The sequence below is a fragment of the Hemicordylus capensis genome, chromosome 1 (assembly GCF_027244095.1).
Source record: "Hemicordylus capensis ecotype Gifberg chromosome 1, rHemCap1.1.pri, whole genome shotgun sequence".
In the NCBI taxonomy this organism is placed as follows: Eukaryota; Metazoa; Chordata; class Lepidosauria; order Squamata; family Cordylidae; genus Hemicordylus; species Hemicordylus capensis.
This window is the reverse complement of record NC_069657.1, coordinates 220,435,406-220,463,291: the sequence shown is the minus strand read 5'-3', so window position 1 is coordinate 220,463,291 and position 27,886 is coordinate 220,435,406. Positions and strand designations below refer to the sequence as shown.

Below are 27,886 nucleotides of genomic sequence, written 5' to 3'. Positions count from 1 at the left end.
ATAAGTACAGCATCTATATTTTTGAAGGGGGGGAAATCCCATTTAATACAGTGTGAACAAATTGGTCCAAAAAGTAGCAATGGGAAGTTTTTCTTTCTGCCCCTGTAGCTTTAATAAGATAGAGTGCACAAATATCACTTGATTAACAGCTGCGATATTAATTTCCCTTTTTGGTTGCTTGACTCACAGAGAGAATCATGTCAAGGCAGTGGAGAACCAATTAAATTGATTTTAATCTTTGTTAGGGAAGATAACATGCCTTTTTCTCTCCTTGTTTAAATAATTAAAGTTTCAGTAGGTATTATTTCTGGCTTTAAAGAAATTGGTATCTTAATGTAATGGAATTCTTCTAATTACATACTTAATAGTTTTTTAAAAGTTAATCACGGTTTTTCATTCAATGTGTATTTTGTTTTACATATTAAACTTATATTTTCCTTTGAGAGAGTTTTAAAAATAAGAGGAAATTGGGAAGGCTTTTTTAAAACAAAGAAAAATCTCACCCCTACTTATTCATGATCTTTTTGATTTGCCTGTGTAATTTCAAGCAAGTCAGATGTAATTGCAAATAACATGCAGAAGATCCCAGGTTCAATCCCTACCTCCAGGTAGGGCTGGGAGAAACTCCTGCCTGAAACCTTGGAGAGCTGCTGCCAGTCAGTGTGGGCAATAGTGAGCTAGGTGGACCAATATCTGACTCTGTAGACAGCTTCCTACGTAATCAAACCATAACTTGCCCTTACGTTCAGTCCAATTGGATGCATTCACATTCACAGCTTACATCCAATAAACTGCTGAGTAAGCCCTCCAAACTAGGATCACACAGTGTGGTTTGCAATTCTGGTATATGAAGGGCCCAAACCTCAGTTTTGCTGTTCAGGTGCATAGGCAAACGGTGATTTAATTAAACCAGGAGGTTATTTATTAAGACTGTGTATGAGAGGGAAGCAAAAAGAGGAGGAGATCATGGCTCAAATAATGGTGGCTGAATGTGGCCATTGAGTTTCCCAGGAATACAACCAAGTAAAGTGTGCTACAAATAGACATTATTATAGAATTAATAAACATAGAATATCTATGATAGACTAGAATATATGTCTATTATAATTTAAGTCTCTATTATAATATAAGCATAAATCTTGAATAGACTAGAATATCTATGATGGAAAAGACTAGAATACCTGTCTTGTCTTTTCCATTTTGGGACACAAAACCTATTACTATGCTTAAAAGCATTTATTTTCTGGCCATGAGGACTGCAAACTTAGGCTGTTAGTATGCAAGACATTTCTTTAAAATATATATTTCTAAAGAGCCTTGTAGCCTCATGTTTCCTTTTTCCTGTCCCAGTATACTTGCACGGATGCAGCCCACAACCCACATTTGACTATGACTGTGACACATTTCCATATTTCCGGGGGGAAGGAGAGTGGGGGGGGGGGCGCAATTTCAGTGCTTGCCCCGGGCGCCGTTTTCCCTAGTTACGCCCCTGGCTGCACGGCACCATTTGGGAGTTAGATCGTCCTGCACTTTAAAAGGCAGGAGGAGTCACTCTAGCTGTGCTGCAAACGCAGCGCTGGCCAATCTAATTCCCAAAAGGGGCCGTGCGGCCCCGTTTGGGAGCTAAGCCACATCCTCATGTCTGGCATCAGATGCAGGGGACGGGGTTAGGGTGGCGGTGGCAGCAGAACCCAGGTGCCGCCGGCCTTCTTCCACACCTGGGCCTCACAATCTTAAAAAAAGAAACATACCCCAACACCAGCAACAGGTGTTCTATACAGCCCATACGCAAGTCCCTGGGCATTGGATAGATATTTATAAATAAATATGTGCACCTATTTACAGTGGCCAACAACTCTGACGTGGATATTAAAGAGAGCAAGGGTAGGTCTGTGGAGGCCTGTTGACTGCAGTGAAGCTCACAGAAATCGGTCATGCCGGAAGCTTTCTGGATTAAACCATACAACAGTGTCACTACGGATCTGCTGAGTGCGCTTCCATACTTCCTGTGTTGTGACACCACAGTCCCTGCGGCGACAGCAAGGTGCCGTTCCCATTTCCCGATGCCTTATTTTGGATTTTATTTTTGCATCCTAGTGCTCCAACACTGCAAGTCTGTTGCAGAAAAGTAGATGCATTTTCCCATTGTAGGAGAGTTTGAGATTCTGGGGATCATGGTATTACGATCCTGCCAAGCTGAAGCATTTCACCCCTGCTGCAACTTGTAATCTGGAGAGTGCCCTGGGCAGTGTTGGTTGATGTTCAAAAGGGGAAGCTGCCCCACGTGACCCAGTGAAAGAATAGTTCGACAAGAGGGAACAGAAAGTGCAGCAACTCCACTTTTGTGTGCCTCCTTCAACCTGCTATATCAGTTTAATTGGCTTTAAATTTTTGATGAGACACGGGAGGCATCAAAGGGAAGACACTGTGATTTATTTTTATGTTTGTAGAAAAGTTGCCAAATATAGATTAGCTTATTGGCTACAACCCTAAACTTAACACATTGAGACCGAGGCTTTCAATCAACTTCTTTTCTGCTGCATCCAGCATCCATCACCATGACCCCACCACCACCTCCTTTTTATAGAAGGTAAAGCTGGCCCTTTGAGATGCTGATGATTTCTGTTTCTGTTTCCCAGGTGTATCATTATTATACTCACCACCCAGATCTTCTCCAACTGTTCAAAGGTATCGCAAACCCCTGGAAACAGTGGCTGACCTTGAAGCATCTCAACAAATATGCAGCCTGCACCCCTAGAGAAAAACGGTATGCTCTTCATTCAGTCAGCCAAACAATACAGATGCAGAATACTTTGGTAAATATATCTATCCCAGATCAAGAAAAAAGAAACGAAGTGCTTTTGAAAATCTCAAATATTTTTGACATGTTAAAGTGTTCTACTTGATCTAAAAGAGCATCAAAAGCTAACTTAATATGCTTATGACAGTGCAGATGAACTCCTATGCTCTGGATGAATCTTCTGTCCACTTTGGTGATTTAAGAGCGTCAGAGTTATCAACCAGCCCCTTCTTATGTTATCCTGGCTGTGTGGGAGTCACTGCAAACGTGTGCTGCTTTTCATTGGAACATGTGGGAGACACCTATGCTGTGGCTCTTCTCCATGCCATTAACTCTCACAAAAATGGGGGCGATGGGGCCATAGGACAGTGACAGAGCATCTGCTTTGCATGCAGAAGGTCCCAGGTTCAATCCCTGGCATCTCCAAGCAGGGTTGGGAAAGACTCCTGCCTGAAACCTTCAAGAGCCACTGCCAGTCAGTGTACCAGGCCTGCTCAATTTAGGCCCCCCAGCTGTTTCTGGACTACAACTCCCATAATCCCCAGTCACAGTGGCCTTTGGTTGGGGATTATGGGAGGTGTAGGCCAACATCTGCAAGTTGAGCACCCCTGGCTGAGCTAGAAGGACCAATGGTCTGACTCAGTAGAAGGCAACTTCCTATATCACCTGGGCAACTTCCTATATCACAATTGAGTGAAGGGGTTGTTTAACCCTTTCCTCCATGCCATTGTCCTGGTTGAAACTGACCCCTTTAAGCTGCTATAGGCTGTATTGTACCTGTCTCCCCGCACTCACCCAAGGCTAATTGCAGGCTCAAAGAGGCAATTTCTATTGGGGGAAATGGTGCAGGGGGAAATGATTAAGTAGCTCTTTCCCAGTGCCACTGCCCAGAGGCAATTCAGGATGAGCCCTCATAACTGCTGTCAAACAAACAAACAAACAAACTTAAACCAGGAGATCTAAGACTGGCTCCATGAGCCTAAATGTGTGTCAGGGGATCTCTTCCTACATGAGATCTTCTGGGGAAACGCTGCTCCGCATGCTAATACAGAAAGTTTGACTAAGAGCAAATGGGGCAGGGCTTTTCTGTGATAGCACCTGGGCTTTGGACTCCCTCCCACAGAAGCTTTGAGTTGCCATGCCCCTCTTGGCCTTTATTATTTATTTATTTATTTAATAAATACATTTCTATACCGCCCAAAACGCAAGTTATCTGGGCAGTTTACAAAACAATAAAAACAGCCAATAAAATATTAAAACATTTCAACCATTAAAATAAAAAAACCCTATTAAAATACAATTAAAACAGTATCTAATTAAAAGCCTGGGTGAACAAATGAGTCTTGACTGCCCTTTCAAAAGTTGTAAGAGATGGGGAGGCTCTTATTTCAGCAGGAAGTGTGTTCCAAAGCCTTGGGGTAGCAATGGAGAAGGCCCGTCCATGAGTAGCCACGAGACGAGCCTGTGGCAACTGCAGACGAACCTCTCCAGATGATCTCAACGGGTGGTGTGGTTCTTAATGAAGAAGACATTCTCTTAAATACCCAGGGCCCAAGCTGTTTAGTGCTTCATAGGTTATAACTAACACCTTGTATTTTGCCCGGAAACATATTGGCAGCCAGTGTAACTCCTACAATACAGGAGTAATATGGTCTCTCTGAGATGACCCAGAGACCAATCTGGCCGCTGCATTCTGGACTAACTGCAGTTTCCGGACTATGTACAAAGGCAGCCCCACATAGAGCGCATTGCAGTAGTCAAGTCTGGAGATGACCAGCAGATGTACTACTGTTCTGAGGTCATTTATCTCAAGAAATGGACGCAGCTGGCGTATTAGCCGAAGCTGATAAAAGGCACCTCTGGCCACTTTAGGTGATGAGGTGGTTGTTCTGTTATGCTTTTTTACTTTCAGTTGGTTAAGGAATGGCAGTCCTCTGATTTAGCCTCTGTGCTGTTAATCTGTTATTGTTGTGTGGCACTTTAATATCTGTTTTTATTCCTCTTTTATTTTAGTATGCATTTGTTTTTACATTACTGTGGACAGCTTTGGTAGCTATGTTGGCATCAGAAAAACAAAAAATAAATATTACCAAGTCTAAGGTCTAGCTTCATGTCAGTATTCAAGGTCTGGGGCTTGGAGGCAAAGTAGCCTCTGTAGAATCCATTGTTATAGCAGATGTGTTCAGTCAGAGAACAAAGAAGAAGAAGAAGAAAGTAGCTGCACATATAGCAGACCAGCAAAAGACCAGAGACCCCCTGGCAGGTAACTTAATCTTGTAAACAAGGACAAAGCCCAAGGATCGGAGGAAACAAATACCTATCCTTTGTCCCCCATGATGTTGATCAACTGAAGCCTTGTGTATCGTAACAGGTTGAACACACACACACACACACACACACACACACACACCACCAAAAAAACAGAAGTCACTAGCACTGTTCTGCAAATCCTTATTAAGAATTCAGATCATGTTATAACAGGTGTGTCCCATAGCAGCTCTTATGCTTCTGCCTGTGGAAGAGGTTGCAAACTGCTTTACAAGCAGAACATCATCTTTGAATTTTGTTTCATTGTTCTCACACAATACTCTAGTGCAAGATGTGAAACAGTCCTCCTGTGAACAGAAGAGTCCTTCCATGAGCAGAAAGAGCCAACCCATTTAATTATTTAAAAAGTCAAGGCCTTTGAGAAGCTAATCTAGGCATCTCTTTGGGGGATAAAAAGAGCAGATGACTCCCATGTCCTATTCAAATAGGGCCTCGAGTCAATTTCAGCTAACTACTCCAGAGGTTGGGCAATGGTGATAGCAGCAAAAAGAAGTTCCCCTTTAAATTCCACTCCTGATTTACCCTTGGTAGTCAAGAGAGGCTATTTCTTGTTGCCTCTTGTTTTCTTGTATCAGATTCTATATAAAATTTTGGTGTAACTCAACTAGTTTAAGAAACTACCTTGGTTGCCCTGGTGGATGACCTACGCTGGGAGATAGACAGAGGGAGTGTGACTCTGTTGATCCTCCTGGACCTCTCAGCTGCTTTCGATACCATTGACCATGTTATCCTTCTGGGCCATCTCTCTGGGTGGGGAAATGGGGGCACGGTTATACAGTGGCTCCACTCCTACCTAGAGGGTCGTACTCAGAAGGTGGTGCTGGGGGACGCCTGCTCCACCCTTTGGCTTATGTGGTGCCACAAGGATCTATTCTGTCCCCCATGCTGCTTAACATTTACATGAAGCCCCTGGGAGAGGTCATCTGTAGGTGTGGGCTGCAGTGCCATCAATATGCTGATGACACTCAGCTCTACCTACCATTTAAGTCACAGACACAAGGGAGGCAGTGGATGCTCTGAACCAGGGCTTGGAGGCTGTTCTGGACTGGATGGGGGCGAACCAGCTGAAACTTAATCTAGATAAGACAGGAGTGCTCTGGGTTGGTGGAACTGATCATCTGAGTAATGAGGTAAATCTGATCTTGGACGGGGTCACACTCCCTCTGAAAGACAAAGTCCGCAGCTTGAGGGTGCTTCTGGAACCAACGCTATCCTTGGAGGCGCAGGTGGCAATGGTGTGCAGAAGCGCCTTTTACCAACTACAGCTGGTACGCCAGCTGTGACCCTACTTGGAGAAGTCAGACCTGACCTCAGTCACTCATGCTTTGGTAACATCCAGATTAGACTACCACAATGCACTCTATCTGGGGCTGCCCTTGAAGACTGTTTGGAAGCTTCAGCTGGCTCAGAATGCTGCCGCAAAAATGCTCATGGGTGCAAGTTACTTCACCCATCCTGTGTCAGCTTCATTGGCTACTAGTCTGCTTCCAGGCTAGATTCAAGGTGCTGGTATTGACCTTTAAAGTCCTACATGGCTTGGGGCCGGGCTACCTGTCGGACCGCATTAACCCATATGAATCTGCCAGGGCCATCCGCTCATCATCTCAGGCCCTGGTCACGGCCCCACCACAAACAGGGATCCGGTTGGCGGGGACTAGAGACAGGGCCTTTTCGGTTGTGGCCCCTCGGCTTTGGAATGCCCTCCCCAAAGAGCTTTGCCATGCTTGCTCCCTCAGTGTTTATAAAAAACATCTTAAAACACACCTTTTAAAAGAGGCCTTTTAATGCTCCCTTGTTGGTTATATCTGGTAGGTTCTTTAGCTTTTTATAATTTCCAGTTTTTAGCTTTTAAAATAACCTTTAATTTGAACCTAATAATGATTGTGGTTTTTAATCTGACAACTTTTTTATTTAATTTAGTTAATTTTATTACTTTTATTGTATCTACCTTATTGTTGTGAGCCACCCCGAGCAGTAGTGCACTGGTGGGGTGGAGTATAAATATTTTAAATAAATAATAAATATATAATTATAGTCTTCAAAAGTGCTCTCATTACCCCCTTCAGTGTTCTGCATATATTTGAAAGGAGAGTAAAACTATGCTCAGATTCATTTTGTACATCTCTAGTGCTCCAAAGGTGGCTCTCACCAAATATCCACATCAGAAGAATAATCAGTGGCTCCCAGAAGCACATCAGGAGGGCGGTACCCAAGTGTCACCACCTCAGCAGAGTACGTTCGGCTGGGGATGGACTTAGCACGAGCAAGACCTGCCATGATATGTTAAAAGAAAGAAAAGGCAATTTTAAATCACACATGAGATTGTAATTTCAGGTCACTCTTCACATAAACAACATGGGCAGTTGTGCAAACCTTAGCTATGTATAATTTTCCTGCAGTAATTTTACTGCAGCCACTGTTCCCTCTAAGGTGTGTGCACGTGCTCACACTCACAAGTTTTTGGATGTCTATTCAGTTCATTTTAGATCCCGCTCAGGTTGAATCAGAAAAGCCCCATTCTGAATGCAGGTGCGCACACACTGCCTTGATACTGCTGCCCAGAACAAAACTCATTCTGCACAGAGATGGGAAAAATTAGAGGGACCATTGGTGGCAACCTATTATAATTTTGCTCTTCTTTGTTGTGAATGCTCTCAAAGTTGTGGCTAATATGGATAACTGCAATGCCCACAAAATGCAAGCAGTTTTGGAAGTCACGTGCACTCTTCAGTGTCTGAGTATTAATTATCCTAATGCTCCAAGTATTTAAATTCACAGCACCTTACACTTTTTAGTCCCATGTCAACATGATTGCTCCCCCATGTCAATATAAAGCAAGCAACCCTCCCCGCCCAGCCCATCAGAGGAATTCAGTTAAGTCAGAGTAATCTGATTTTAAATGATTTTGTCTTACAAACTACATTGCCACTAAGGCTGAAATCCCAAACACATTGATCAGGGAGTAAGTTTCATTGGATATAGTGGGATCTATTTCTGAATAAACATGACAGGACTACACTGTAAATTTGCTTATATTCAAGTCATCTTGTTGTTTAATTGGTTAATTAAAGAGGTTATGTGAACCCAGCATTCTGGTTCAGCCTGAATGTTCAGGATGTTTCTGGGCCATTTTAACAGACAAAGTTATCTGTGAGGGAGCCTTAAAGTGTGCATAATTGCCACAGCAGTAAAAAGAGCCCAAGGGTTTCTGAATATGGGAAACAGAAGTTCATATTGCCTGTATTAATTAGGGAGTTAAATCTGTTCCATAGCATTTATCACATACTGTTTTTTGTCAGTGAAGATATTTACAGTTAATACTGCCTTCAGAATCATACTTGTCTCTCTTTCAAAGACCTAAGATACTGGGCCTGCTATGAAAACACTGTCAAACAATGATAATGAAATAAATAATTGCAATAACATGTACATTAGGTACGTCACATATGAGCTAATTTTGTCCAGGGCTTATTAATATCATGGAGGGTCTTTCCACAAATCCACAAAATGGCGATTTTTAGTTTTAGTGCTAAATCTTGGTGTCGGGAAGATAGGAGCCAGGGTGCTTTCCAGGCTAGCTGCTCATCAGCAGCAAAATGCCTCTGTTCGGGCAAGTCGCATTCGGAACGTAAACAGCAGGGGAGCAGTCTCGCAGCAACTAACAACCTGAAAAACCAGCAACTTTTTCACGCCGGATATACAACGTCCTTGCTTTATATCGCAGCGATTAAATTTGCAACAAGGCTTTGGAAATGTGAACAGGACCCTGCTGTCCACATAGGGACTGCAGTGTCACAACACAGGAAGTGTGGAAGCACACCTCAGAGACTCAGAGAATGTAACCTGTTCACAATATGTTGAATTTTATAACATCAGGAGGGCATGTACACCAACTCTGGAAAGAGAAGGCCACTTTGAGGACATGTCTGATATCCACAGAAGACAATGAGATTCCTCATTGCCTAGCTAGGGCCTTATTTTTATTCTAAAGTATCAGTCTCCTGGGAGACTGTTCAAGATTGGACCACAGTACAGTAGCAGTCATGTTTACCTCCATACCTTTTTCCTGCTGAACACCCCCTCTGGCACACCGAAAATGCCACTGAAGCAAATGGCACCTTCAGGGCCCAAAACAGTTTCTGGAGGGATTTTCAGTGGGAAAATGTCATGGTGATAAAAGGGTAAATACACAGACACCCATCTCCATGCTGCAACCTGTTCTGAATCCCCTATAGAGCTGCTGCTTTAGAGTATAAATATGCCTCTAACTAGATGATGATGATTCCTGCCTGCAACCTTGAAGAAGCCAAGAAGCCACTGCCAGTCTGTGAAGACAATAATGAGCTAGATAGACCAATGGTCTGACTTAGTATATGGCAGCTTCCTATGTTCCTATGCATTAAACATTGCATCTAGGTTGACCCAGAAAATGGGATATTTTAATGAATAAGCCTTTATTTATTAATCTTCTTTATATATATTTCTCTAAGACATACCCATGGCTAATCCCATGCATGGCAGCTCTCGGGGGAGTTCAGAGAGCTGCTGGATAGCCATGGGTGGGAGGGAAGAAAATGGTGGCGCCAGCCAGCCGGGGGGGGAAATGGTGGCGGAAGCCATCCAGAGGAGAAAATGGCAACAGGCAGGCAGAAGGAGGTGGGGACGGACGGGCAGGAGGAAGAAGGAGGCAGAGGCCATGGAGGAGCAGCAGCGGCGGCCAGGCCAGCCTGCCACAGAGGAGCAGCAGCATGCAGGCTGCCCGCCAAGGGAGAATGAGCTGGTGGGTAGGGATGTGCAAACCGACTTGACGTTGAACAGGTTCAATGTCAGGCCAGTTCGATTCAACGGTCCGGGATCGAACCGACCCCGGACCGAACACCCCCTGACTGTTTGGGGGTTCGTGGACTTTTCTTTTTAAAAAACTGAATGCTTTTGAAATGTCACTTACCCCCTCTGGGGGAGTTGTTGGAGGCAGCAGTGGGGGGTCCATGGAGGTTCCCTTTCCTTGCAGTCCTCAATGCAGCCCGAACTGGCCCATTCGGCTGGCTCTGAGAGGCCTGGGTCATGCCAGGCCTCTCAGAGGCCAATTGTGCAGGTGCAGCGGCCTCCAAAATGGCCACTGTGCCGAGGGGGATGGCCCGAAGAGCCAGCTGAACGGGCCGGTTCAAGCTGCATTGAGCATGGCGGGAGGAGGGGGAATCTCCAGAGACCTCCCCGCCGTCTCCAACAACTCCCCCGGAGGGGATAAGTGACATTTTTTTAAAAAAAAATAGATAAAAGAAAAGGTCCGGGAACCCCTCAGACCGGACCGAACTGGGGGGGGTTCAAGGGGGTGCTGGACTGAACTGGCCCGGTCAGGTTTGAGTCTGGTCCGGAGCGGAACCGAACCGGGCCAGCCGGTTCCGTGCATATCCCTACTGGTGGGGGCGGGAGACCAAACTCCGGGGGGGGAGAATGAAATGGGGCTGAAGGGGGGAGACAGGGAGAACTAGAGGTGCAGATGTTCTGCGCCAGGTCAGCTAGTATTTATTTATTTAGGGATATTTATCTATTATATTAATTCTCCTGGGTGTGCCTTGGAATGTGCGTCCCGGCACCCAGCTGATTGGCTGGGCGGCGGAGGCGCCTGATTGGCTGAGGTGTACCCAGGAGAATTGGCCGGCCGGGCAACCGTGGAGACGAGGCAGCGGTGGGCCCGGCCACGGTGGTTGGCGGGCCCGGCCACAGAGACGAGGCGGCGGCAGTGGCGAGCCCGGCCGCTGAGGCGAGGCGGCAGTGGGCCCGGCTGCTGAGGCGAGGCAGCGGTGGGCCCAGCCGCAGCGGCGGCACCTCGGCAGCCACGGCGGCACTCGGCCCAGCAGCCTGGGCCCAGCCGGAGGCAGGTGGTAGGGCAGAGGTAGCCAGCCCCAAAGAGCGCACAGATGCTCTGTGTGGGGGTCGGCTAGTTAATTAAAATAAGTGCTTAGCCTCCAAAAGGAATCTCACTCACTTTCTAAAAATGGAGGAAAGAGAAAGATCTATGAAACAGTAAAGTATTTCAAAGGATGTAGGTAGTGACAATGTGACAACATGGTGCTTGTGATGGGGAGTGGGGAGAGCCACAAAAATACTTCATAAAATAAGGACCAGTGAGCTTTTAGGGAGATCATTTTTGTAGATATTCATTTTAGATAGATAGATAGAGATAGAGATATAGTGGTGGACTTCAGGTGAGATCTCCAGGGGAGAAGGTGATACCTGTGTGAGCTCTGCCTCTCAAGCCTCTCTCACGCTCACAAAACCCAGTCCTGAACAGCTTGGGATCTAAGATCTTGACCATTTGCATTTAGAGAGGAACTTTGTTTACACTGCAACCCTGGGAGTGCTCAAGATATCCAGCAAATAAGTAGCTGAACAAATCAAAGAAGTGCCTACCTGACTCCACAATGTTGTGAGGAGTTTGATTCAGGCTCCTTCCTATTCAAACCAATCCCCGGGGATTTTGTTCTGCTGTGATGCTTTTAATGGGTTCTTTGCGGACAAAATCACCTGTATTCGGGCCGACTTGGACTCCACTGTTTCTGCAGAGTCTATTAAGGTGGTTTCCAGCAATCCCTCTTGCAGTATTAGATTGGATCAGTTTCAATCTGTGATGCCTGATGACGTGGACAAGCTGCTTGGGGCGGTGCGGCCTACCACTTGTTCTCTGGATCCTTGCCCAACTTGGCAACTTGTATCTAGCAGGGAGATTGTTGGGGGTTGCTTAGTTAATATCATTAACTCATCGCTGAGGGAGGGTAGGATGCCTCCTTGTTTGAAGGAGGCAATGATTAGACCACTTCTTAAGAAACTTTCCCTAGATCTCTCAGTGATGGATAGTTATAGGCCGGTCTTCAATCTCCCATGGTTGGGCAAGGTGATTGAGAGCATGGTGGCTAACTAGCTCCAGGTGGTTTGGGAGGAAACCAATTATCTAGACCCATTTCAAACTGGCTTTAGAGCAGGCTATGGGGTTGAGTCTGTCTTGGTCAGCCTGATGGATGACCATCAGGAAAGGCGAGCTGGTCTTGTGGTAGCAAGTATGACTTGTCCCCATAGCTAAGCAGGGTCTGCCCTGGTTGCATATGAATGGGAGACTTGATGTGTGAGCACTGCAAGATATTCCCCTCAGGGGATGAAGCCGTTCTGGGAAGAGCAGAAGGTTCCAAGTTCCCTCCCTGGCAGCTTCTCCAAGATAGGGCTGAGAGAGATTCCTGCCTGCAACCTTGGAGAATCCACTGCCAGTCTGTGAAGACAATACTGAGCTAGATAGACCAATGGTTTGACTCAGTATATGGCAGTTTCCTATGTTCCTATGTTTCCTATAACCTTTACCGGGGAATCGACAGAGGGAGTGTAACTCTGTTGGTTCTTTTGGATGTCTTGGTGGCGTTTGATACCATCAACCATGGTATCCTTCTGGATCGCCTGGGGGAATTGGGGATAGGAGGCACTGCTTTGCAGTGGTTCTACTCCTATCTCTCAGGCAGATTTCAGATGGTGGAGCTTGGTGACAATTCCTCTTTAAAACGGGAGCTATTATATGGAGTCCCTCAGGGCTCCATTCTGTCACCGATGCTTTTTAATATTTACATGAAACTGTTGGGTGAGGTCATCAGATTTGGTGCAGGGTGTTATCAGTATGCTGATGACACCCAAATCTATTTCTCCTCCTCCTCCTCCTAATCATCATGAAACAGCATTCATTCCCTAAATGCCTGCCTACAGGCAGTAATGGGCTGGATGAGGGATAACAAATTGAAGCTGAATCCAATCAAGATGGAGGTGCTCATTGTGGGGGATCGGAATTTAAGGGATGAGTTAGATCTTCCTGTGCTGGATGGGGTTACTCTTCTCCAGAAGGAACAGATATGCAGCTTGGGAGTGCTCTTGGATCCAGGCCTCACCATGGTATCTCAGGTGGAGGCTATGGCCAGGAGCGCTTTCTATCAGCTTCAGCTGATTCGACAGCTGCATCCATCCCTTGTAGAGAACAATCTCAAAACAGTGGTGCATCAGCTGGTAACCTCCAGGCTTGACTACTGCAATGTGCTCTACGTGGGGGCTGCCTTTGTACGTAGTTCAGAAACTTCAATTAGTTCAAAATGCGGCACCCAGATTGGTCTCTGGGGTAATCCGGACAGACCATATTATGCCTGTCTTAAAACAGCTGCACTGGCTGCCAATATATTTCCGGGCAAAATACAAAGTGCTGGTTATTACCTTTAAAGCCCTGAACGGCTTGTGTCTGGGTTACCTTAGAGAGCACCTTCTTCATTATGATCCCCATTGCTTGTTGAGGTCATCTGGAGAGGTCCATCTCCAGTTACCACTGGTATGTCTGGTGGCGACTCGGAACGCGGCCTTTTCTGTAACTGCTCCTGCTCTATGGAATGCACTCCCAGCAGATATCCGCAGTTTAGGCTCGCTGTCGGCCTTTAAGAGAGCCCTAAAAACTTATCTGTTTGGCCTGGCCTTCCGAGGCTTGTAAGGTATTGGGGTTTTTTTGTTTTTTTAAAAGTATTTTAATTGGTTTTAAATGGTTTTTGAATTGTTTTTAGCACTGTTTTGATTTGTGGTTTTTTAAATGTCTTTTTAAAAGTTGTTGTACACCTCCCAGAGCCTCTGGATGGGGCGGTTTATAAATGTAATAAATAAATAATAATAAATAAATAAATAAAATATCCGACACAGTTTCAGACCAGGAGGAGGTGGCTACTCAGGCCATACTAGGTCTCTTGAGAGAGGTTGAGAAAGACACAAAGGCTCTTCGGTCCAAAGGGGATTAAATTAATGATACTTTGCTCAGAGTTAACAACCACATGGCAAATGCTGAGAAGCAAATTGGAGCAGTGGAGGACAAAGCAACAGAAGAGCAGAAAGATATCACTAAGCTTCAGGCTGAAGTTACAGTACTCCAAGCCAAAGTGCTAGACCTGGAAGGCCAAAGCCGAAGTCCAACATCCAGATAGTTGGGGTTCTCGAATGGGCTGAAGAAAAAGATCCTATGAAATTTGTGGATGCATTGCAGGTGGGGCTCCATTCTCAGCTACAACCATGGATAATGGAACCATGGGATAATGAGACCTTGAGTCAATGGGAACTGGGGGTTAGGTTCCTCACGGTAGTAAAAAAGGGCAAAAACCCAGCTAAAAATGGAATAAAAAAGAGAAATAAAGTGCTGTACTGTGCTCTGCAGGTCTCCAGATGTCCAGCAATGCCCCCCAGACACCCCCATTTCAGCAATTTTCTGCAAAAAAAAAAGCAGGGTTTTATTTTATTTTATTTTAACAAAAGAGCCACAAAATGGCTCTTTTCAGCATAATTTTGGCTTGGAGGTCATTTCTAGCCACTTAGGAACCACAGATAGGTGGGTATTAACCATTTTTCCTACCGTGTATAACAAGCTTGGGTATCTATTGCCCAACCACAGATAAGCAAAAACGCGGTTGTCAGGACAGCGTGTAATGAGGTCCACCTGAAATGAGGGATCTGCTTCATCTGCCTGATAAGTATGAGTACGTGTCTGCGCCGGGGACTTCTGGCCATATCTCATGGAATCCTGGAACATCGAGGCCACGAGGGCGTTAGATGAAATTGCTCCCAAGCATCCTCTTACGGTTCATGGATCCCGGCTCCCTTGGTTCAGTGAGGAGCTTAGGGAGATGAAACAGACCAAAAGACACTTGAAACGTCGTTGGAGGAAAACTGGTGCCGAAGATTACCGAATGCGTCTACTTGCCCATATTCGGGAATACTCTAGGACGATAAGAATGGCAAAATCTCACTATTTCTCTGCTCTTATCGCATCAGTTGACTCTCGTCCAGCGGCCTTATTTTGGATTACCCGCCCCCTTCTTAGGAGAGAGGAGCTGGTAGATGTTCAATCTGGCCGCTGTGATCAATTTGCTCAATTCTTTGCTGATAAAGTCACCCGCCTTCAGCTAGAGTTGGACTCTACTTCTGTAGGATCTGATCAGATAGAGGAGATTCCACCCTGTGATGTTATATGGGACACCTTTGAGTAGGTCAAGGATATGGACACGATTCTCTCAGGTATGGGTGCGGCAGCATGTTGCTTGGACCCTTGTCCCTCCTGGCTGGTTAGAACAGCTGGTGGGAATGTTAATTCTTGGCTACGGGAGTTGGTTAACTCTTTGCTGCGTGAGGGTTGTTGGGAATTCTCTTTGGTGAGAGAATCCCTTTTTCATTATAGCAGAGTGTACAGAGGCACAACACAGCAGAATTTACTTAGGCATGCCTGTATGCTGAGAGTAAAGTAACTTGGAGCCAATTCATAGTTTCAAATCAATATATAAGGCATTTATTATTTATTAAGGAACTCCATTCTAGATAGGAAAGTGAGGAGTTAGGATCTCTAATCTAGCTAGCTAGCTGGATGCAGATGGATTCTGCATCTTCTCTGCACACATGGTGCAGGGAGAGGAGCTTGCCATGTTGCAAGGTAGAAGGAACAGGTAGGGAAGAGAAGGAGGAAGTTAATCCCTAAGAATACCAATCTACATTTCAAAAGGGATAATGTCAGAGCAGTAGAGAAGGGATGACCAGTGTCTTGACCCTCTAGCCCTCTGACTCACTAGTCTGTCCTCCACTGTCTGAGACAAGAGACAGCGCAAAGTCCTTAACTTCCAACACCCCCTCTCGATGTCTCGTGACTCAGTTCACAAGATTCATTTTCTCTCTCAGCTTTTCAAAGCGGGGTCTTGGTAGTGGCTTAGTGAGTATGTCTGCAAGTATTTCATTTGTTGAGCAGTAGATCAGCTTGATTAGTCCATCTTTTTGCAGACTTCTCACTACATGGTACTTCACATCAATATGCTTGGTACCCCTCTTTACATCTTATTGTCTGGAGAGTTGAATGCAGCTTTGGTTGTCTTCATATACTGGTATGGGCTGTGGTACATCTGTACCTAGATCTTTCAGTAGCTGACACAGCCATTGTATCTCGTGACAGCCCTGTGCAGCTGATACATATTCTGCTTCAGTGGTTGACATGCCACTATGTCTTGCTTTGTGCTTGACCAGCTTATGACTCCATCTCCATAGAAAATTATGTGACCGCTGGTCAATTTCCATTCTGTTAGGTCTCCACCCCAGTCTGCATCTACATATGCTTGACTGTTAGCTGATAGCTTGAGCGTAAAGTGTGCAGTACCCTTTAGGTACTTAACAAGTCTCTTAATTGCATTCCAGTCCTTGACTGTTGGTGATGCAGTCTTTCTGCAAAGTAAGCCAACAGCTGTACTAATATCTGGCCTAGTGAGTGTACTAATGTATAGAAGCTTGCCCAATGCTTCACGATATCTATAGTTATCAGATAGTGACTCAGTTTGATCTTCTTGCTTTATGTAGTTCACTTCCATTGGAGTTGGTGTAGGATTCGCATTTTCCAGTCTGAGCAGGTCTATCAAGTCTTTAATTTTCTGTTCTTGGTTGATGAGGAAACTTCCATCTTTCTCTCTTTGTACTTGAATGCCCAAGTAGTGTGCAATGTTGCCAAGTCGCTTGACTTCCACATCTCGGTTCAGATGATGCATTATTTCCTTGCTGTCATCTGGATTTTCATAGGCAAGAATCAAATCATCAACATACACCAAAATGTAGGTCCACTTCCCATCTATGCATCTCGTGTACAGGCAGGGATCCGCTTCACTTCTTTTGAAGTTTGCTTGAAGCAGCATATCATTTAGTTTTATGTTCCATGCTCTGGCAGCCTGTTTTAAACCATAAATGCTCTTTTGCAGTTTGCATACATAGTCCTCTTTGCCTTTCTCTAAGAAACCTGGCGGTTGTTGCATGTAAATGTCCTCTTCTAGTTCGCCATGCAAGAATGCAGTTTTCATGTCTAGGTGTTCAACATGCATTCCTTTGCTAGCAGCAATACTTAAAGTCTTTACTGTGGTATGTTTAACCACTGGTGCAAAGGTTTCATCATAATCGTCTCCATATTTCTGTGAATATCCTTTTGCTACTAATCTGGCTTTGTAGCACTGAATCTCACCACCAGCATCATGTTTGAGTCTGAAAACCCATTTGCAGCCTATAACTTTCCTTCCTTGAGGTAACTTAGTAAGAGTCCAGGTTTTGTTTTTCTGTAGAGCCTCAAGCTCTTCAATTGCAACTTGTTCCCACTTCTGGGCTTCTGGTTGTGGTATCTGGGATATTTCCTCCCATGATGAAGGTTCTGGTTGTTCCGCCGTTCTTGCGAGGTAGAACAGTCTCGGGGCTGAAACACCTCTGTTTGAGCGCGTTGATCGCCTCACCTCAGTCTCCTTGCTGGCAGTCATGTGACCTCTCTCTCTGGACTGAGTTTCCTTGCCAACGAAGCCAGACCTCTTTGTATGCAAATGTGGGGGCCCCATGCGGTTTCCTCTTGCAGCATTCCCTCCCCACCTTGGGTTTCCTCTGGAATGACCAATTGTTGCTTTAAGAGCAAAGTTACTTGCCAATTCACATTCATAGCGAGAGTTCAAAACTTTCCTTCTGTTTGCCTCAGAAGATATCGTTTGCACTGCTCTCTCAAAGCTTAGAGTGGTGTGGACTTCCAATTGGCCGATTATATTGCTATAGCTGGGGGGCATGCTTAGGAACAGAGCTTCCAGCTGCTGACTCTCTGTAAATTCCTCCCCTGTGGCTTTAAATTGAAAAAAGAAATCTTCCAGCAGTCCCACATACGTGGCAAAACAGTCCCCATCTTTATACTGGAGATCCTGCATTTTCTTTCTCAAGTTAAAGGTGTATGCCCACCCCTTTTTCATATGCAAGGAATCTAGCTTGCTTAGCATTTCCCTTGAGGCTCCAAGTTCACATATGGTGTAAAGGTAATTTTTACTCACAAAAGCAGAGATCAAACCTTGAGTTTTAGAATCCTTGAGCAGCCAATTCTCTCTAGCAGTCTTCTCAGCAGCTGTGGTTCCTTCTGCGGGAGGGGGGGTGTCTTCCTCAGTTACTTTCTTGAGTCCTTCAGCACGCAATGCAAGCCTCAGTTGGGTTTCCCATTCCAAATAATTGTCTGTGTTCAGGATAGTCAGCCTGAGCTTTCCCTCTAGGTAACTAGCCATCCTCACTGGCTCCAAAAAGGCAGTTGCTGTAGATTAGCAATTCAAAGTGTCCACGCTAGATCTCACTGGATCTCCTGGAACAAACCTAACTCTCTAGTTGCAGTACACGCAGCTCAAAATACTGGGCTCCCATAACCTGTTGGGAATTCTCTTTGGTGAGAGAATCTCTTTTTCATTATAGCAGAGTGCACAGAGGCACAACACAGCAGAATTTATTTAGGCATGCCTGTATGCTGAGAGTAAAGTAACTTGGAGCCAATTCATAGTTTCAAATCAATATATAAGGCATTTATTAAGGAACTCCATTCTAGATAGGAAAGTGTGGAGTTAGGATCTCTAATCTAGCTAGCTAGCTGGATGCAGATGGATTCTGCATCTTCTCTGAACACATGGTGCAGGGAGAGGAGCAAGGTAAAAGGAACAGGTCGGGAAGAGAAGGAGGAAGTTAATCCCTAAGAGTACTAATCTACATTTCAAAAGGGATAGTGTCAGAGCAGTAGAGAAGGGATGACCAATGTCTTGACCCTCTAGCCCTCTGACTCACTAGTCTGTCCTCCACTGTCTGAGACAAGAGACAGCGCAAAGTCCTTAACTTCCAACAAGAGTTTCGTATCAGCAGCCCTTAAAGAGGCGAGAGTTCGCCCTCACTTGAAGAAACCCTCCCTGGACCCTGAGGTCCTTGACAACTATAGGCCGATCTCCAACCTTCCTTTTGTAGCGGAGGTGTTAGAGAGGGTTGTATGTGCCCAGCTTGAGAGGGTCCTGGAGGAAACTGGTTATCTTAATTCTTATCAGTCGGGTTTCAGGACTCGGCATAGCACAGAGACAGCATTGCTCGCTCTGGTAGATGACCTTCTTCGGGACCTTGATGAGGATAGTGTCGCTCTCTTGGTCATTTTAGATCTCTCAGTGGCTTATGACACTATCAATCATGCTATCTTCCTTTACTGCCTGAGTGGGTTGGGTATCAGGGGCACTGTCTTACAGAGGTTCTGTTCTTACCTTAGCGGGCGTGTCCAGTCGGTATGCATTGAGGACAGATGCTCTGACCCATGGCCACTCCTTTATGGAGTTCTCCAGGGTTCTGTTCTTGCCCCTGTCCTCTTTAACATCTATATGGAGCCGCTGGGTCAGGTCAATTCCCAGTTTGGGGTGAGATTTCATCAATACGCTGATGATACTCAGCTGTATATTGCCATCCCAGACCATTCTGGAAATGCTGGTTCTGTGCTTACTTGATGCCTGTAAGCAGTTAAGGTCTGGATGAATCAAAATAAGCTCAGACTGAATCCCACCAACACTGAACTACTCTTACTCAGCCTTCGTACTGGCCAACAGCTGGATGTGAACCTTGTTTTAGATGGGGTGGCGCTGCCCCCGAAGGAGCTTGTACGTGATTTGGAGGTCCTTTCGGACTCGCACCTCCTGCTTGAACAGCAGGAGGAGGCTGCAGCCAGAAGTGCCTTTGCCCAGCCCCATCTGATTCGTCAATTACGCCCTTACCTTGATCGGCAAGCATTAATGACAGTGACCCATGCCCTTGTTATCTCCCGCCTAGATTATTGTAATGCCCTCTATCTAGGGTTACCTTTGAGGACGATCGGAAAGCTACAATGGGTCCAGAATACAGCGGCCCGTTTACTAATAGGTGCCAGAAAATATGACAGGGTAACACACCTCTCCTGCAGTCATTGCACTGGTTGCCTATTTGCTACTGAGTTCAATTTAAGGTCCTGGTTTTGACCTTCAAAGCCTTGAGAGGTTTGGCACCTGTCTACCTACAGACCCACCTCTCCCACCCAGTTACATCCTGTCCGGTCAGATCTGCTCAGATGGCCCTTTGGTCAGGCCCTGATTTCCAAGAGGTTCGGGGTGCTAGAACCTGTGAAAGGGCCTTCTCGGTTGCTGCCCCACTTCTCTGGAATTCCCTTCCCCTGCAGATTTGTTTAGCTCCTTCCCGTTGATTTTTAAATCTCTATTGAAGACTTTTCTTTTCCGCCACGATTTTACCCTGTAGTTTACCTATTTGCTTTTTTCTTTTTCTTTTTTCTTAGTTACTTTCGTTTTATTTAGAATGTAATTTTAATGCTGTCTTGTTTTGCATGTTTTTGTACACCGCCCAGTCTCGGAGTGGGCGGTATATCAAATGTTTCTAATAAATAAATAAATATCTGGCCAATGGGGAGGCAGGGAGGTACGCTGCCACCCCTATCAGCTTTCTTAACAAAGGACGCCGATGGGTGAAAGGCAGCGGGAGGGGTAAGTGCACCCTCCCCCACTCTTAAAGCAGCACCCCCACCGCCTTCAAACCGGTTCGGAGGCCCATCAAGGGCCTCTGAACCGATTCTGTGCACATCCCTATTGCAGGGTTTTGTTATTTAAAAAAAAAACCAAAACTTTTGATCCTCTTTAGAACCCTGAAGTGGATGCACTGACTACAGAGGGTTTGACAGGGATTTTGTAAATGAAGAGAAAGGTAACAAGTTAATAAGTCTTCAGGGAAATGGGAGGAATGACAGTCAAGTCTTAAATGTGTTTACTCATAGGTAAGGGGTAGTACTTGCTTTCTTGTGAATGTAGGCTACAATCAACAGATGAAGCTGCTTTTCTCAGTCAAACCACTGCTCCATCTAGCCCAGTATTGTCTGCCTTGACTGATGATGGTTCTCCATAGTCTCAGGCAGAGGGATGTCTTTTCCAGCCTTGCTACCTAATATCCTTTTAAATTAAAGATGCTGTGAATTGCACCTGGGACTTTGTGTGTGCAAAGCATACACTGTGCCACTGAGCTATGGGCCCCTCTCCTGAGCACACATATTTTTTTAAATTATCAAATATCAACAGGTATATTTATATGTTCTCTATGGAATTGGGGAGAATTCTCATATCAAGTGATTTGGTTTCATCCACCTACAGGTGCATCAATTTTAATTGAAGCCCTAGGTTTATTCTGTTATAAAGAAGAGAAGCATAACATCTAAAGGTGGACTGCATAAATATGTTTTCCTGACAGATCAGTGAGAGAAACATTGGTGGCTTTGGATGCAAACGTCTGGCTATGGAAAGAAGCAATGTCTGGGGGTCAGGCTGTGACTCACCAAAATCAGCTAACTTGAGCTCTCCAAGGCAGCTCAGGAGCAAGTTCTGAGGTTTCAAGTCCCGGTGAAGGATGTGGCGCTGGTGGATGTAAGCCAAAGCTCGCAGAAGCTGGAACATGAAAAGCTGGGGAAGAGGAATCAGACCTCTCTGTTAGTGACTGACCAGTTATCTCTGCAAGTAACCCTTTGTGCAAAAGAGAGTAATTTTGGAGGAAATTAATTTTGGAGAAAAACAAAAATCCTGAAAACTGCTTATAAACAATATCTCAAATAGAAAGAGCACACTATCAGTGCCAGCACCAGGTTGTGGATGCGGTCCTGGGGAGAACTCTTCCACAGTGGGGTTGTGCTTATGGTATGTTGAGTCATTGCAGGGACCTTGGGAGAAAGCTCATCGACTGATGGGGAGGGCAGGAGAAAGAGAAGCTTCTGTGTGAGTTGCTGATGCACACCACCACTGCCAACAGTATTGGAGGTTCATGGGCCAGCCTGGCCAAGCTGGGTTCTCCAAGGAGCATCTACCTGCCAGTTTCTGACCTCAGCAACCCCTACACCACCCCTGAACACCTTTATAGGCTGCTTTGCATTAGACCAAGTCAAAATAATTTAAGTTCGGCACGGTGGGAATGCCAGCCTGCTGCTACAAGAAAGTGATCCTTTCCACACTGTGGTGCTGTGTGGGCACTACTCTTTCACTATCAGTTGGAAACAGAAGTATAGCTGTGATACATTTAATATATTGCTTTACTCACCTTAACATCTACAATGCCTGTCTCCACAGCAAGATCCTAAGTACAGTATGCTCATTCATACTTGCTCAAAATTATCTGGATTTCTGCCTAACGTGGTGGAAGAGCCAGCGTGGTGTAGTGGTTAGAGTGCTGGACTAGGACCGGGGAGACCTGAGTTCAAATCCCCATTCAGCCATGATATTAGCTGGGTGACTCTGGGCCAGTCACTTCTCTCTCAGCCTAACCTACTTCACAGGGTTGTTGTGAGGAGAAACTCAAGTATGTAGTACACCGCTCTGGGCTCCTTGGAGGAAGAGCCGGATATAAATGTAAATAACAACTACTACTACTACTCAGCTGATCATTTTCACTAGCTGGATTAGGCAAAAATCCAGGTCAATTCGGGGGGGAACCCTCCTTCAAGCAGGACAGTCCTTTTAATATAAAGATATATTTACAAGCACACACACAAATTAAAAAACAAAACAGTAGCGAATAGTGGAGTTTTATCTTAGTTCAGCAGTTAGGCAGGTCCTTAGCTGAGGCAGCATTAACCCATGCAGTGTTTCCATTTGGGACACTAGACAGGAGATGAAAAGTGGTGACAGCTTTCTTAGGCTATGCTCAAATATTTATAAGAACTAAAGAGGGGAAAGGTTTCCCACTTTTCCAGGGATAGACAGCTTTTAGGTCCAATGAGAAGGCCCAGCTCATGTCTGATGTGCCCGAGGTTTCTTACCAATGTGAATTTAGGATTTTCCCTCCAAATTTAAGATTTCTCCTCTTCAATGGGTTTTAACTTACATGACTAAAAGGTGTATGTCTAGACTGAATGAATTCTCCTCTGTAAAAGTATTAAAAGTATGCCTGCTCAACTTAAACCCCCCAGCTGTTTTTGGACTACAGCTCCCATAATCCCCAGCCACAGTGTGGCCAATAGCCAGGGATTATGGAAATTGTAGTCCAACATCTGCAGGAGGGCTGAAATTGGGGAGCCCTGATTAAAAGTGTACCTGGATGGCTGAATCCACTTAATAATAAAAGGAGAGAAATGTATTTATTCAGAGTACTCCAGGATGAGTCAAAGTCCCAGACACTCTTGGTGGTGCACTTGAGCCAAGTCTGAGACCTGGAATTTGTCACTCCACCCTTCCTCTAATAAGCTCATACATGGCTTATCTCATTTGATCTCTGCAACAACCTTGTGAAGTAGGTTTGGCTGAGAAATAGTGACTGGCCCAGGTAGCTTCGTGGTTATATTTCTGTGTTTTTAGGACTGTTTTAAAATATTTGGAAGTGTGTGTGTGTGTGTGTTTCAAATCGGGGGGTGGGGGTGCTTTTTTTGTTGATTATTTTTACTGTCTTATAAGCTGCCATGTATGGGCTAGGAGGCAGGCAAGGTACATAGTTGAAATAAATACATTCCACACTTCTGCAAACAGCAAGAAGTTCCAGGGCCAGTGCTGGAACTGGTTTGGCTTCTGTTGGAGGAGAGCTCTCTGGGGTCTACTGGTGTTTTTGAAATATTTGCTTTTTTAAAAAATGCTTTATTTTAAAATATACAAGTAGAGTAAATGGAGGCAAACAGCTTGCGCTCCTACCAGGCAACAGATCCACCGGACACCAGTTCCCAGTTCCCCAGAGAGTGTCACCCTGGCACAACAAAGTGGCTTCACCCAACTCTCTCTGTCCCCAAACCAGAAAACTCATAAGTCTCATTCAGACATTATTTACCAGAGGCTGTACTTTACAGCCACCAAAAGAGCCCTGGAAGTCCTACCTGGTGCATCAATCATTTCTTTCTCTCACCATGGCAATCCTGCTTTCAGCCTTCATCTGAACTGAAGAGGCAAAGGCTGTCATTTGGCAGGAGAGTCAGTGATTGGGAGACTCGGGCACCCGAATCTCCTGATCATGAAAACCCCTGCCATCACACTTGCAGTCTCTGAGGCGTGTTGCAAGAAATCGGTTTTTCATGCACCAGGCAGGACTTCTAGGGTTTTTTCCAAGGCTGTGTTCAAGTGCAGTCTCTGGTAAATAAATGTCTAAATGAGACTCTATTTCTTTACACTCACTCCTTACATCAGCCCCTCCCCTCTTTCAAACTCTAGATACTTTCCAAATTCCAAAAATTCAAGAGAGATCTCTGTACCCAGAGATTCCTATTAATAAACATAAGCTACTAGCCACTTAGGAATATCAACTGGACATCTTGGGCTATTAGACAGTAACCTGCCCAACAAAAGAAATAGCTGGCCAGTCCATAACAATATATTACTAAGTAAAAATAACTAAAATAATCTGAAAAGTCTCCCCAGTCCAAGGCCAACAGTTTATCCACCCTTGCTCTTGCCTCCTTTGCATACTTAAGTAGTACATTCTTCTTCAAGAACTTACCATGACATTATGAAGATGAAGCCCCCCAGGATGCTGAGACATGTACTGTGCCAAGTCAGTGTGCTAAATAAACATGGAGAGAAAAAGAAAGAGACAGGGTTGAGGACAGGAATCCAATACTCCAGCAGCTTTTCTGAAGAATCCATCAAAGTGTGTGCGTGTGCGTGCGTACGTGCGTGTGTGTGTGCATGCGTGTGCGTGCGTGTGTGTGTATACCATCAAATGTTAAGTATTTGCAAATATTCCTGCTGCAAGTCCCTTGATGAAAACAGTGCAATATTCTCTCTGCAAATAATAGTTTGGGAATGGGGAATAGCTTTGTAGTGGGAAAGTAAAAGAGTGAGATCTGCGAAGTGATTCCATGGTATGCTGTTGTTTCCTACCTTCCCCTTAAAAGGGGGGGCCGGCTGGCAAGATGTGCACAACGGTAAAACAGAGGGGGAGCCTGCTGGCTCTTATGAACTTTTTAAAAATAATCATCAAACTAAAGTTTTAAAATGATGGCAGTTAACTATTCTGTGGAAAATAGGAAAGCGGTAGGCTTGTTAGTGCTACTTCATTTTAGCTGCCTTGTAGACTGTACCATAAATGGGCAGGTGGGATACATTTATCTCTTACCAAGTAGGTGAGCCCTGTTGTTGATGAGGCAAAGTCCACCCCAGCACAGTACCTCCAGTGACTGTTGCTGGTGTCAATCTTGTGTTTCTTTTAGATTGTGAGCCCTTTGGGGACAGGGAGCCATCTTATTCATTTACTATTTCTCGGTGTAAACCGCCCTGAGCCATTTTTGGAAGGGCGGTATAGAAATAGAATTAATATTAATAATAATAAAATAATAATAATAATAATAAACATGAACCAAACAACCACCAGGGTTCGACTTCCAGCTCTAAAAACAGTTGCCAAAAAACAACTTGCTCAGGCATTAAAAGATGTCAATGCTGCACTTGCAGAAATAACAACCAATAATTTGCAAGAAACAAACCAACTAATGTACAGTGCAGCAACAGCAACAACACAAGAGCTCGGATATAAGATCAGTGGACCTGTAAAAAAAGAAAGCAGTACATCACCTAAATGGAAGATTAGATTAGAAAATAAAATCTCCAGGCTTAGATCAGATGCTAGTAAATTGAAAGATATGAAAGACAAGAAGCTGAAGAATGAAAACACCAAACAGTATCTGATCCATAAATACCACCTAGATTCAAGGAAAATTAGAGAAGTCCTGGAAATAATAAAGCAGCAAATAACAGCAGTGTCAAAGAAGATTAGCAGATATGAAGCCAGAACTACACAACACAGGCAGAATCTCCAATTCCAGTCGAATCAGAGACATTTCTACCAAAGCATAGAAGGAGAAACTGCAAGAAACATAGAAACGCCAAATAAAGAAGAAACAGTGCAATTCTGGGGGAAACTATGGGACAATCCAATAGATTATAATAAAAAAGCAGGCTGGGTGAAAGAGGTCGAAAAATGTAACCAACAAATGCAAGATCTAATAATAACACCAGAATTAATAAGTGAAAGAGCAAAGAAAATTAAAAATTGGACTGCACCAGGCGATGATGAACTGTATGGCTTTTGGCTTAAACACCTAACAAGCTTCCATAAACAACTATCAAAACAGTTCAATAATATTTTGCAAGGAGATGATATTGAACAATGGCTAACAACTGGGAAAACGCATCTCATAATGAAAGACCCAGCAAAAGGTGCAGTTCCAAGTAATTATAGACCAATAACCTGCCTGCCAACCATGTTCAAATTATTAACTGGAATAATAGCAGATGAAGTAATGCAACACATATTAACTAATAAGCAGATTCCAGCTGAACAGAAAGGAAATTGCCCAAACAACAGAGGCACAAAAGACCAGCTGCTGATTGACAAAATGATTTTAGAAAATTGCATGAGAAGAAAAACAAATCGAAGTGTTGCATGGATTGACTACAAGAAGGCCTTCGATTCATTGTCTCACACATGGATACTAAACTGTTTAGAAACAACTGGTGTCGTCAAAAACATTCAGATATTTATTTAAAAAGCAATGAGCATGTGGAGTACACAGTTAACAGTCAACGCTGAGACACTTGGACAGGTTAGCATTAGAAGAGGTATTTTCCAAGGGGACTCACTATCCCCTCTGTTGTTTGTAATCGCCATGACTCCACTTTCACAAATACTAAACAAAACAGGCCTCGGATACCAAACATCTAAAACATCAAGTAAAATCAACCATCTGCTGTACATGGACGATCTGAAGTTGTATGGAAAGTCCCAGTCAGATATCAATATCACTGCTAAACACTGTCCGTATGTTCAGTAGCGAAATAGCAATTGAGTTTGGACTAGACAAGTGTGCTGCATTAATAATGAACGGAGGAAAAATAACAAAAACAGAAGGAATAGAACTGCCCAGTGGAAGCAACATCAAGAACCTGGAAGAGAAAAAAACATTACAAATACTTGGGCATTCTCCAGGCTGATAACATTGCACACAATGAAATTAAAAGAAAAATTGGAAGTGAATACATCAGGAGAGTTAGAAAAATCCTCAAGTCCAAACTCAATGGCGGGAACACCATACAAGCCATAAACACCTGGGCTATACCTGTTATCAGATACACTGCAGGAATAATAGACTGGACCCGGGCAGAGCTAGAGATGCTAAAACTTAAGACCAGGAAAATAATGGCCATCAATCATACTCTGCACCTCCGCAGTGATGTAGATAGGCTAAACCTCCCCCACAGCTCAGGTGGAAGAGGAATGCTACAAGTCCATCAAATAGTAGAGGAGGAGAAAAGAGGCCTTGAAGAATATATAAAGGACAGTGAAGAAGATGCACTTCAAATGGTCAATAACAAGAAACTATTCAACACCAATGAAAGAAAGCAGGCCTACAAGAAAGAACAAATCAAGAACTGAGCAGAAAAATGGAAAAAGAAGCCCCTGCATGGTCAATATTTGCACAATATAAGTGGAAAATCAGACATCACCAAGACCTGGCAATGGCTTAAGAATGGCAACTTCAAGAAAGAAACAGAGGGTTTAATACTGGCTGCACAAGAACAGGCACTAAGAACAAATGCAATAAGAGCAAAAGTAGAAGAATCAACAACAAACAGCAAGTGCCACCTTTGGAAAGAAGCAGATGAAACCGTGGACCACCTAATCAGCTGTTGTAAAAAGATCGCACAGACTGACTACAAACAAAGGCATGACAAGGTAGCAGGGATGATACATTGGAACATCTGCAAAAAATACAAGCTACCTGTAGCCAAAAATTGGTGGAACCATAAAATCAAAAAAGTTGTAGAATATGACGATGCAAAAATATTATGGGACTTCCGACTACAAAAAGACAAACATCTGCCACACAATACACCAGATATAACTGTAGTCGAGAAAAAAGAAAAACAAGTT

At 44.4% G+C, this 27,886-nt stretch overlaps 1 protein-coding gene across 4 annotated transcripts in view; it reads right to left on the bottom strand.

The window, feature by feature from the left end:
* Positions 1 to 27,886, bottom strand: part of CDK15 (cyclin dependent kinase 15) — a 101,265-nt gene that overhangs the window by 51,606 nt on the left and 21,773 nt on the right. For 3 of the 4 annotated variants that reach the window (XM_053280191.1, XM_053280162.1, XM_053280172.1), the window contains exons 7-10: positions 24,455 to 24,517; positions 21,327 to 21,450; positions 7,278 to 7,398; positions 2,661 to 2,754 (exon numbers count right to left, since the gene is read on the bottom strand). In XM_053280191.1, coding sequence (XP_053136166.1) covers positions 2,661 to 2,754; positions 7,278 to 7,398; positions 21,327 to 21,450; positions 24,455 to 24,517 — 402 coding nt within the window. The remainder of the gene's footprint in view (positions 1 to 2,660; positions 2,755 to 7,277; positions 7,399 to 21,326; positions 21,451 to 24,454; positions 24,518 to 27,886) is intronic. The other variant, XM_053280182.1, reaches the window with a different exon arrangement.